We start from the raw sequence: 13,336 nt of genomic DNA on the forward strand, positions 1-13,336 counted from the left end.
AAAAAAGAACTTCAGACAAGTGAACTTACCTCCCACTGTTGTTGCATGATTTTCTCTTGTTTCTGCTTTGCTTTTACAATGTTAGAAGGCTTTAGCCTGAAATAAAAAGGAAAATCTAACCATTAACAGTCAAGTAAAAGCAAAGAAAATAAATAAGCAATAATATGAAATCAGAAAAACAAAAAACAAATCCTTATGACAAAATGTATGCTTATTCAAGAATTTACGTAACATCTCCCATTTTTTGTTTGATATGACAGAATGCTTATTGTGACTCAAATTCAAAAAATGGTCAAATCGTACTGCTAAGTTGCTGAATTGGGTATGGGTACATGTGATGGAGCTCAACAATGAGAATCCTCTAGGATTGTCAATTGTTGCAACAAAATCCACAAACCCTCAACTCTTTAAATCTCACAAATAATTTTAGAAAAGAGAAATGAGAATAAAAGAACAATCTGAACACACTTATAAAGACAAATTTGCTGGTAAAATCTTAATTTGAAAACAAACTGAATTTACTCCTACCAGCTACAGGAGAACCCACAACATGTGTGCATAGAAAACCCAAAATAAACTAAAACTACTCAACAACTTCTGCAAATCTGGTCTTGAAACTTCAAAACAGCAACATGCAAAACAAAACATGTAAGAGGCCACCCTTAGTTGACACCAAATTTTTGCACCTTTTCACACTGGTAATTTGAATCTCACTTTAAAAAGAGCATTTTGTCAAAAGGTTTGCATAAGCCTCGGAGTGTGGGATTTCTTGCAGTTTGTAGGAACTCATGAAAGTTTAGTTTCAATTTGGTAAATGAAAGCTATATTACTTATTCAGATTCCTTTCCTCAATATATTCAGATGAGGTCAGCAGAAAGCTTTGCTTGAACTAGAGAATACTATTCCTTCTTATCAATCCTAATAGAATCAAAATATGAACAAAGTTGCAAATAGCTGACCTCTACAATAAAAATTAGATTTCAAGGGCATAGAAATGATCAGAAATAAATAATGACAGTGTTCCTTACATTATATAATCTGTAATTAGAAGTTCGTTGCTCAGAATTACTTACAACACTGGAAGTTGTATTGCAGCAATTATATAAAGTGCAAAGGTACTGTTCTGAGAGTGACTAGCTGTAGGTAAAGCCCAAATCAACAGCAATTTCAAACCTCCACACTCAGTATGAAACCAATTACTGTAGTCGTAACACTGTTCACGACCACTGTAGTTTTCAACAAAGACTCAATCCTCCCAATAAGCTCCACAAACTCCTTTACAACTCCCTTGATGATCAGCTTTGACCAAAATCTGCTATATTCAGTAGATTGAATGGCCATGATCAGAAGATTGAAGACTGAATGAGCAAGATGTTGGCAGCATTCCTTGAACTTCAATCATTTATTGCTCCCTTCCAAGACTCGGGACTTGGCTAATGATCATCTCGAACCATTCACACCAAGAGCAGATATACCGTCATGCCAAGAAAAATACAAAATCCCTTCTCAATAATGTTGCTCACCCTGCCTTCTGCTCACACCATGAGCAGAGAATGTTTGCAGAATAGTTAGCTAGCGGTGAGGAAGTTAATCCATGACCTCAGACAGACAACTCTGTCTTCTCCACAAAGATACATCCAAATCAATAAACATGAAAAATAAATATGAACTTAAGAGCTCGAGACAGCATCTGATAAACCACACCCAAAAATACCTTCAGGAAGTAACTCCTTTGAATGCAAACACCCGAACAAGAATAGTTTCCTCCTTAATATCATATCATAATATTGGCACCCATTCATTATCTTCTTCCATTCTTCCACATAGGAAGATCTCGTGCAATAAATAAAGTGCTGTCAAATGCAGCAGCCAGCAAAGGAAACCCAACTAATCACCAGCTTCAGATATTAAATATAGTCTTATCCAATAAGAAATGGCTCAACCTAATATTTATAGAGCCATAGCCACAAGAAGATTATTTATCTCAAATTTCAATTGAAAAGGAATACTCAATGGTCGTTCAAAAAACAAACTTTATTTAATCACCAAAATCAATATCAATAACCAAGCAGTTGAAAATATATTTCCCTGGCATCATAAATAATAAATAACGTATACAATCATAGCATCCAAGAACGCAGTGCAATATCTCTAAGCCCTTGCAAATTTGTCTCAGAATGAGACTACAGAAATTTGTAATCTCCACAAAACTGAACATTTGCAATAAATATCCCTCCCTAGCATGGTGTGGATATTTCATGCCCAACATTAAACATTAAACATTACAACTTGCAAATAAATAGCACTAATTTCTTGTGTCATCAACCTCCTGAAAATCAATAATTAATCTTTAGAGCTAAGAGAATAGTTGAGAGAATTGAATCAGACCTAAAAATCAAAATCACAACAAAAATGAAATATAAAGTAAAGCAATTCTTCTTGATTGTGTAGAATTGCTCGTGAACCCAGATGCTCCTGCATCAAACAACCCGAGTAAGAAAGAATGTTTCATGAGTTGAGAAGTTCATGAACATTCGAGAATGTTATACCCTCCCTTAATCCACCTATTCTTCCTTCCTCTCATGAAATTGAGTCCACTATATGCTTCTTCCCACTCTATTCCATCATCTTCAATATCTACACTATTGTCATCATCACAAGCATTTTAGAGAAAAAAATTCCATTTCCTTACCAAATTCTTCCTCTCCTTCGTCTTTTTGTACCTCAACAAAGTTAACAATGTCCTTTCATGGTCTCCTATTGCTACATCTTCCCATTTCTCCTTCTTCACTTCTTTTTACCATGTTACCCACACAAAAATCAGCCTTCATAGCAACATTGACAAAATTTGACAAACCAATAATTACTTTTTAAATCTCCTCTTCCACTGCAACATCCTTTTCGAATTTCTCATCCATGCCTTGAGAAAACCATGCTTCAGCTGCAACCTCTTTCTTATCTTCTTCCTTTCCCTCTTGTATGAGGATCCTTTCTTGCTCTCCAACCAATGTATCTACAAAAAACTGCTGTCCTAACTTCTTTTGAATCAAGAGTCAGATTAAAACATGCTTCTTCATTTTGTATTTCTTTTACAAATTGTTTACTTGAAATCATACATACCTGTGTATCACTACACACTTCCTTCTATTTTTCTTTCAATGATGTCATAAAAAAATTATTATTGTCTTTGGTTATTGTATAAGTATTTGCTTCATCATCATGTATTGCTTTTCAGTCATACTGCCATAGCCTACCTAAAAGAATATGAGAAGCATTCATAGGCATCACATCGCACATGATTTCATCCTTATAAATACCAATCTGAAAACACACCAAGCATTGTTCACTTACCAGCAACTAATGCCTCTTTCGCAACCAACGCTGCATGGATTTAGATGTTTTGTTTTCTCCAGACTTAGCTTTTCAACCATTTCTTGTGACACCAAGTTATCTGTGCTACCGCTGTCCACAATCATTGTGCAACACTTCCCATATGATCTACAAATAGTCTTGAACAAACTCCTCTATGCGGATTCTTGTTGTTCCTTCTCTAGTTACAAAAGCACTCTTCTCAACATAAGATTTGAACGAATTTGGACAACTTTCTATTTTTAGAAAGTTTATTTTTTTTGCTTTTTCCTATTTTTTAGGAGGTTTCGTTTTTGGCATTTTTAGCCCGATCCCCGGTATGGCTATTTTTAGAAAGTTTTCCCTATTTTTTAGGGATGTCTGCTTTTTACTTTTTTGGAATGGGGACCTAGGATTTGCACTGGTGGCACTGGCATGCATCGAAAGCTATCGAAAATTTTCAAGTTTTGACCCAAAAAGCTAAGTTCCTATTATTTAGGGGGTCATGGCACATTCAAAGGATAATCAGCTCAAAAAATCATCTAAGTCTGGAAATTCGCATATGTCATCCTGATTTGGCCTCAAATTTGACTGTCTGAAATTTTGAAAAATCTCCTAAAAACTAGAATTTGCATTATAAGTCCTAGAGATCTGAGACCACTCTCAAACATCCTGACAATATATATGAAATATAACTTAAAGTATAAGAAAGAGAAAAGACATTGAAATGCCACTTACACTTAAATGTTATATTTCATATACAGACAAAACAGACTTGGTGTCAAGAGTTGTTCCATCCTCAGAGTGCACTCTTCAAAGTCCGCCTTGATGATCTCTCTAAACTCCGCCCAAGGTGATGATGAATGGATGTCTACGAAAGTTCGCCCTTGAAGCATGTGTCTCAAACTCCGCCATGATGATGATCTCCTGAAACTCCACCCTACTTGGTGATCTCTTGAAACTCCGCCCTACTTAGTGATCTCTTCTAAACTCCGCCTATGATCATGAACAAGTCAAAGTCTGCCCTGAGGAAGAGGCCTATCTCTCCAAACTCCGCCTAGGAAGATGGTTTCAAAGTGAACAAAGTTCGCCCAAGCAAAGTGGTGTGTGAGCATAACAAAGTCCGCCTTGTGAGATGATAGCAAGTGAGATTAAGTTCCAAAAACTCCGCCCTACTTGGTGATCTCTTCAAACTCCGCCCATGAAAGAGGTCTAAGGAGGCAAGAAAGTCCGCCTTAGGGTGGGAAGATAGCAAGTGGCATGAAGCTCACAAAGTCCACCATCATGGAAGATAGAAAGTCCGCCTTGGAGGAGTTAAGGTGTGAAGAAACTAGCAAAGTCCGCTTTGGAGGACATGCAAGATGATTTCAAAGTGAAGAAAGTCCGCCCAAGGTAAAAGTGCAAGTGTTATGATATCTCCAAAGTCCACCTTGAAGAGTAAGATGGTACGAAATGCAAGAAAATCATGTAGTAGATCAAAGTTTGCCTTGAAAGAGATGTAGTACACATTGACATTAGGAAAGTTCCCACTCTCAAAGGTCTGACTTACATTGCAACAAGTTAGAGATGTGACCAACAAAGTCCGCCTTGTCGAAGTGTATGGAAAGTTTTGAAGTCTGCATAAGGTGATGAAGGAAGATGCCTACCTCTCAAAAGTTCGCCTAAGTCAAGATGAAGTCAAAAATACTTGCTAAGTATTGAAAAAGGAATATTCCTTGGTGATCTCATCCAAATCTTCATGAAATTCGAACTAAGTTCCAAATTAGAGAGTTTTGAATAGGGATATTTAAAGATCAAGTTCGAATCAGAACTAAAAAATTAAATTGGAAACTTGGATTTTGAGAAGAGTTCGAACTAACAATGAAATTAGAAAGTTTTCAAAACAAAAGGTATTTGCAAGTATAGTTCGAATTTGAGCCCATAATCAAATTAGAAACTCAAATCCATGAAGGAGTTCGAGCTTAAACCTTAATTAGAAAGTTTGTCAAGGTTAAGGTCTGCAGATTTGGATTGAATTTAAACTCAAAATTAATTTAGAAACTTGCAAGAGTAAAGAGGTTCAAACTGAAGGAGATGATTGTACAAATTCATTTAAAATTAGAAACTTCCTCCATGAGCAAGATCGAATTGAAGTCAAGAATGGAAGTGCATTTGCGTGTTTCTAACTTTGAATTTAAGTTTGAATACAAATAAACAATCTCTCCTCTCATTATTGCACAATAAGAGTTCGAATTTTATGAAGAGTGAGAGCATTTTCAAGCAAGCTCCTTGCAGGTCTGAGGGTTTTTAAGAAGTTTTATTGCAGATTGGAGGTGTTGCAGTGTGATCTCTTGCAGATTGAGCGAACTTTTGGAGGAGTTTTAATCTATCTGCAGATTTTGGAGTTCAATCAACTAATAGAAGGCAGAACTTTCAAGTTTTCTGAGTTTTGTTCCTTCTATATTCTCATTTCTGTCAAAGGTGAAGTTGATTGGTGGGCAGACTTATCAATTTTCTCAATTTTTCTAAGTGTATTGGGTGTGTCTTTATCGGGTTTATCCAAAATTTTGATAAGAGGATCATTTTGGATTGAACGTTCTTTCTTTCAAGCATGACCTTATAAGTATTTGCAGCTTGTTTCAAAGCTAAAAGTGTTGGGAAATCGGAAGATCAAAGCATTCTGCCATCTAACCTTCGAAACTTTGCACTAAAAGATAGATTTCTAATTTAATTTCCTTTGGTTTTGCAAGTTGCAGATGGTAGTAGAAGCGGGATCATCTTAGAGATAGCAGCTGGAGTTTCAAGCCAAACGGAGGATTGAGGACAAGTTCACGAGCAAGGTTCATCCTGTTGACGTGTATTTTATACACAATCATACACAGAATAAAATACCAATAGGCATCTTATCCTCTCTTGAGAAAATAGTCTCTAACTGCTGAAGATCTGCAAAAAGGATCAGTTAGGTGGACTCCAAGGTTCTTTTAGTGGGGTCTCCACGTGTGGACAAGCTTTTTAGTGGTATGATGTGATTTTGCTGTTTCCTCCAAGGGGTCTTACGCTTTCGAAGCTCGAAGATTTTACTAAACTAAAGGAACTTTCAAAAATAAAGCAAAAAGATAGGGTTTAAGAGGTCTAATCTAGCCTAACCCTATGAATGACTTAGCATGGACGAGATTTGGCAAGACTCAACCAACTTCAATTTTGCCATAAGATAACAACTCAATTGAAATTAGTGCGATCTTCTAAGGTAATATAATGATGTTCAATGCATCAAAGACCAAGGACACTACTACAAAGGTACATATCCAAGACACAATGATAATTGAAGATTAAGGACTCAAAGTGTTCTCCAGTCGACCACGCAAGGCGTTCCTACAATCAGCAAGAAGCTAGTGGTTTGGATAGCGAATCCTACCAAATATCAAATCTCACACTTAGTCTTTCAAATTAACAAACTACTTCGATTGAGCACGATTCAAGTGTATCAAACAACCATGAAGATAACTCAAGAAATTTGCAACAAAACACCATAACTTCAATATTTTATTGATTTCCAAGTCATCATGTACAACAATTGCTTGAATTTCTCTCTTCAAGACTCAATCTTGCTACAAAATAAAATTGCTTCTAGCTTTAATCTCTCTTCTCTATTACATCAACTATTACTATTACTCAATGAAATGAAAAATGGGGGTATATATAGCATCCCCAGTTACAATGAAAGGTCCAGATTGAAAGTAAATCAACGGACAAGATCATGACACCTAAACCCTAATTAGGGTTTGTTACAAATGACCTCCTTTTTACTGAACAATATTAAATGCATAGCCAAATATTAAATTCGGCACAAAAACCTAGGAGGTATCGACCAATGAGAAATAAGATGTCATGTCATCTGTAACAACCTTTCATTTAGAATCTTATTCCCTTTCCAATTCTCTTTCTTAGCATATGCAATGAATTTTGTCACGATTCCTTCGATTTCTGTGATTGGAATCTCGGGAAGATTCTTGATACTCTCTTCTAAGTGGATGACCTGATCGAATGCATCTAGAAGAGCTGCGTCCCAAGTAGATTCAAGTTCCTTCGTTCTATCAATCAAGAGCATGGTGGCATACATCTGATCATACTGCTCATCTGTAACATCTGCGTCCTTGCAAAAGATGATCTTGATTCTATCCTCAAATTCCTGCATATCCACATCTGTCTCGACCTCGATCCTTCTGCCAAGAATGGTACGAAGTACCTCAAATACTCTGTCCTGGATCGGATTGATCACCTCCTCAACTTGACCACATCTAACACTGATGTCCTCGAAGAGAACACTCTTTATATGGAGTAAGGTTGACCACTGAAATAAACTGTGAGAATCACCTTCCAAGATCCTCTCCTGCGCTAAAATTCTTCTGGATGTATGTCTTATTACTTTCAAGACAGGGATGACAACGTCCTTGGTATGGGCAAATGCAGCTACTGTTGCCATCAATCTGTGGATTATCTCAAGAACTTGGATAGCTTGATGAATAATCTTCGTCATCCTTTTAACAAACTCTATGGCCACTGTATGAGATCTATCCATCCAACTACATGTACGCTGGACCAGGTTCCTGAATCTTTCTGCTTCATTGATCGATTGAAGGGGCAATGCCTGCACTGGTGATCTAACTGGATCCTGACGTCCCAAAGGCTCGTTGATGTGACTGAAATATGTCCTCCATGCACCGACCTCTCTCTCAAGCTTTCTATTCTTTTCCACTTCTTCTCTAAGCTTGTCCTTCAATGCCTCAAATGTGTCGGTGGCATCATCTAAAGTCTGCTCTGCTGTGGATGGTCCTAACTCAAAAGTCTGTATATCATAATCCTCTGCTAGGATCTCACCCTCATATTTATCTGCTGCCGGTGTAGCTATCTGCAATTTCCTACATCCAGTCTCATCCCGAATCATCTTGGACATCTTTGTAGCCTTCTTCTTCTCTGTTATCACATGTGAACGTCCAACAAGGCTCTCTAAATCAATTGCATTGTCCTCGTCCTCAACTACGATCACCTTAGTCAATCTTTCCTTCAACCAATCTGGGATATTCGATCTTGTCTCTTGAACTTGAATTTCTTTATGTACTATTTCTTCTTGTCTGGGAGGAGATGCTATTTCATTATCTTCTTCTAACTCATAATCTTGGAGAGATCCATCTGACGAAACATGTTGTGCCTGTCCTTCCTCCTGCCTGTCATTCTGTACCATCGACTCCATGGACTCTTCTACTCGAATTGTTCTATCCTCTGGTCTGGAAGAAGTACCTGGTGTTTGATCTTTGTTGGCACCTTGCTTTTTCTTGGAAGGCTCTTTCTTTTCTGATCTTTCCTTTCTCTTCGAACCTCTCGAATGGAGATTGCCCTCACTGGCACATCGAAGGTTACCTTCACCTGAATTCCTAGGATTAGGATTGCCTTCACTCACGCTTGCTCCACCTTCGGCTGGTTTCTCTTCCAAAGTAAAAGACATAGCTATGCCTTGTTCTCTCAATTTCTGATGCTGAACGTCTACCCATCTGCGAGTACAAGACAAGACTGGTGCCATCAAATCATCTAAATCCACGACCTCGGGCTCATTCCAATCCAACCTTATTGTTTTGCTTTCTCTATCATAGGAAGACTGGATGTGCCTGCCATTGTCCTGAGCTTGGTCGGCCACTCTGTAAATCCTGCATTTCCTGATGAAATCCAAAGGCAATCTAGAATGTATCTTTCGTTTCACTTCAAGATCATCTAGGAGGTTCATCATAAAATCTTCAATTTGGTGTTCATGTTTAAATCTTCTACCGACTGTCTCCTCTAAATGTCCATGTGGATCAAAACTATTTCTCCAAGCAAAAGATGAAAAAGAATACAAGGCTAACTCCTTCTCGGCGTCATCCATGGCTAAGACATTAGGACATACCTCAACTGAATTACCCAAAATAATAGGTACTTGGACTCCATTCTGATGTCTGTGTCTGAATGCCTTCACATATGCTGCCAACTGCCTTGTTACTTCAAGTAACACAATTCTGTCTGTCGGGTACCTCGGCAACATGTATGGAGGTAAAGGACATCCATGCACTCTAATGTAAGTGAATTTGGGAAACTGAATGAACCAAGCACTGTACCTCTTGATGAATTCCTGGGCATCCTGAGATAACCTGTTGTGAATCCCTCCTTGCAACGTCCTTGTGATGTTCATCGTGAAAGTATCATTAACTAACTTGTAGTTTTTCCCTGGCGGATGATGCAAGTAGGCATAGGAATCACAAGCTCTGACCTCGCCCGGTCCTCTTCCAATCATTCCTCTGTGAGGTAGTCCTGCGTACTCAACACTCCTGATCAAAGCATAGATGACGTATGAACTCATATGGAAGGACTTAGTAGCCCTGAGTCTCCTCAACTGTACGTCTAAGCAATGGCTAATCATCCTAGCCCAATGTATCGTACCTTTACCTTGAACAATCACCTGGATGAAGTAAAACATCCACTTCTCAAAATAGAAGGCATGAGGTGCTCCTGTAACTCGGTTGAGCATAGTAATCAAATCTCTGTACTCCTCCTGGAAATCAATCCGGTGCGGTGTGTTCGGTACCTTGCTTAGACGGGGACGACTCTTGAGTAGCCAGTTCTTGTTGATTATGCTTAGGCAAGCATCTGGATCATCATCGTACACTGATCTGGCTCCTTCAATGCTCTTATATATCATGTCCCTGTGCTCTGGAAGATGGAAAGCTTCACTTATAGCTTCCTCTGAAAGGTACGCCAAAGTGTTTCCCTCATTGGACACAATTGTCCTGGACTGTGGATTGTAGTGACGGGCACACTCGATCATCAATTCGTGGCACTGAATAGCTGGAGGAAAACCGGCCGCCTTAATGATGCCACTCTCTATTATTCTCCGGGCGACAGGTGATGGCTTGCCAATGTAGGGGACCTCTCGAAACTTCTTCGTGCTAAAGTTCCCCAAGTTTGTATCTCCAATGTTGCTCCACTTCGACACGATCTTGGTCTCCACTTCTTCGGTCTTCTGATCTTCTTTCATGAGAGCTGAGCGACTGGTGGATGCTCCCGCCTTTGGGGTCACCATACCTACACGACATTTCAATATAAGGACTAGATTTTGCAATGAATAACGTTGATTAGAGAGAGGATTTTTTAGGAAACGTCATGATAAGTCTCTAGAGTTATCATTTCCTAAAAAATAACGATGATTGAGCTAAGAGATTCAAAATTCAAAACTTCAAAACTTAAAATATGACGATGAATGAATAAAACAATAAAATCAAATCGCCATACCTCAAAAGAGAGCTAACTCTAGAATGCAAAAAGGAAAAGATCGCCTAGGCAAAAATGATGACAAATGATCATCAACGTTATCTCCTCAAAATATCAATTTCTCCACCTTTGTCTTCAACGTGATCTTCAATTATCGCCTTTTGACGTGGTCTTCAATCCTTAGCAAATTCGCTCCAATGAAGTCTTCAACTATCGCACCACCCTTGATTGCTTACGCCACCTTGGATTTGAATGGAATTCGCACCCCACACTTCGCACTATCTTCGCTTCTCCTTAATTCGCATGTAGAGGGCAAAAATGATTATGTGAAAATGATATCTTTCACCCTCCATATATAGCGCTTGTATTGCATTCATCCTTTAGGCCGACTTGAGGATATAAAACAATTTTTTAATGATTTTAAATGAAATAACAAGGCCGACCTCCCTTAAATGAGCGCTCCATGCGATTTTTATTAATTAATTAATTAATTATTAAATGCCTTTCGTTTTAATTTATAAATTTCGATTTTTAAATAAAGGCAAAATAATTAATAAATGTTTAACGCCATATTAAATGCTAGTTTAAATGGATTTTCAATTTTATCGAACTTAGCATTTAAGGAAATTCGAATTGTCTATTTGGCGCCAAAATTATGAAAATGAAAGGGACGTACCTCATCGCCCTGGTCCCTTGGAGAGGGACAGGAGCGATCCATGATTTGGTCGTGATTTTGCATTTTTTTACGTTCAACTCCTTCATCTCCACGTTCAATATCGATCATTTTAATGGGTCCTCCGAATTAGATCATCTTGCATGCGTTCATGGGTGCTTTTGAGTGTTCATCGCCCTGGTCCTTGTCCAAAGGACAGGAGCGATCTTCATGTTTTTATGTTCCATATGCATCTTTGACCTTTGATCTTTCATTGTAGAGTGAATAACATCCCCACTCGTTCCTTTTGCGCTTGTTCCATTTGTTTTCATGACGTGTTTGGACGTTTAAAGGGATCATCGCCCTTGTCCCTTGGAGAGGGACAGGAGCGATCCATGTTTTCTCCTTGACCTTGGCAACTTCTAACTTCGATCCTTGTTGTGATGTCTTCCAAACGCCGTCCCTTGCCTTGCTTATCCTCCCCTTGCCTCGTTTTGAAGGAACATGAGTGCCTTTGATGAGATCGCCTTGGTCCTTGTCCAAAGGACAGGAGCGATGTGAGTCTTTTAGCCTGACTAGCAACGTTTGGACGTTCAAAACTCTTGCATATTATCTTCAAGGAACGCCTTGGACCTTGTATAACCTTGTGAAGTCTTAACTTAGTTTGAACTTGAAGCAAAATAAAGAGTCCAAAGCAAATTGCCCTGGTCCCTTGGAGAGGGACAGGAGCGATATGGTCTCCATGTTCAAAATGATGATCATATTACGTTCAAAATCTCTGTGTATCATCTTCAAAAGGTACCGTGGACCCTCTAAGACGTTGCGAAACTTTAACCTTACGCAAAACTTGCATGAAATGGCCAATATATCCAACATCGCCCTGGTCCCTTCCTGAGGGACAGGAGCGATCTAGGTCTTAGAGTGCAAATCTCTCCATTATAACGGCCTTCGAGTGCCTGTGCTTGATGAAGACGCCTTGAAATGTCCTTTGCCACCTTGTCTTGACTTGGATCGGCTTCAAACTTGAGTGAAAAGCAATATATTCACTATATCGCCCTGGTCCCTTGGAGAGGGACAGGAGCGATCCTCCTTTTGTGGCTCTTATTTCACTTTGTCAGGCTCCAAATTTATATTCAACGGACTCGTCATACTCCACTCCATTCGTCCATGCCTTAACATTGCTTGTAACTTAGCCAGAAAATCATTTATACCAAAAATCGCTCTGGTCTCTTCCTGAGGGACAGGAGCGAACTAGGCCTTTTGGGACCCCTGTGGACGTTTTAAAATCTTCAATTTGTATTCAATGAGTTCATCTCATGCTTTCTCTTGCTTTTGAACGTAAACTTGCCTTGGTTTTTGCCTAGATTTTGCCTAATGAAGGACATCGCTCTGGTCCCTGGGAGAGGGACGGGAGCTATAAGATACTTCGCCCTGGTCCCTTCCTGAGGGACAGGAGCGAACTTTGCATTGTGGACCATTCTCCTCCATTTTTGCATCTCAAATTATATTCATTTGGTAAAGCATCTCCCTTTGGACGTCTTCAAATCATCGAGTCGTCGAAATCTCGCAAGGACAAGGCAAAATTTGATTTGTAGCTCCGGTCCTTCACTGAGGGACAGGAGCGATTTTCCTCCTGGAGGCATTTCTGTGCTCATGAAAATCTTCAATTTATATTCAATGGAAAGATCTCGCCGTTCTCCATCACTTCTAACCTGAAATTTGTTTGGACTCTGCAGGAATAATGAGATATTCGAGAACGAGCTCCCGTCCTTCACTGAGGGACAGGAGCGATTTTGCTCCTACAGGCCAAAATAACATGATTTTTCACATTTTAACACTTCACTAGGCGAAAACAAATCAATTCCAATGCCCAGGATCAAAATCAAAAAAGTCAAAATTTGGTCAAAATATTCAATCGGACAAAAATTCACATTTCACTTTCAACACTTAGACAAATTTAAGCTCTGCATCAACATTCCAATTGAAAATTAGACCATTCTGGCGAATTCATTGCATTCAAAATTTGCATCCTAGCAAGGAAGCTCAAAAAGCTCTCAAAAA

General features: G+C 38.9%; 1 protein-coding gene across 3 annotated transcripts in view; it reads right to left on the bottom strand.

Moving 5' to 3' along the window:
- LOC131036397 (uncharacterized) overlaps window positions 1–13,336 on the bottom strand; it is a 160,025-nt gene that overhangs the window by 100,479 nt on the left and 46,210 nt on the right. For all 3 annotated transcript variants that reach the window (XM_057968281.2, XM_057968280.2, XM_059221579.1), the window contains one exon: window positions 30–96. In XM_057968281.2, coding sequence (XP_057824264.2) covers window positions 30–96 — 67 coding nt within the window. The remainder of the gene's footprint in view (window positions 1–29; window positions 97–13,336) is intronic.

The sequence above is a fragment of the Cryptomeria japonica genome, chromosome 5, assembly GCF_030272615.1.
Source record: "Cryptomeria japonica chromosome 5, Sugi_1.0, whole genome shotgun sequence".
NCBI lineage: Eukaryota > Viridiplantae > Streptophyta > Pinopsida > Cupressales > Cupressaceae > Cryptomeria > Cryptomeria japonica.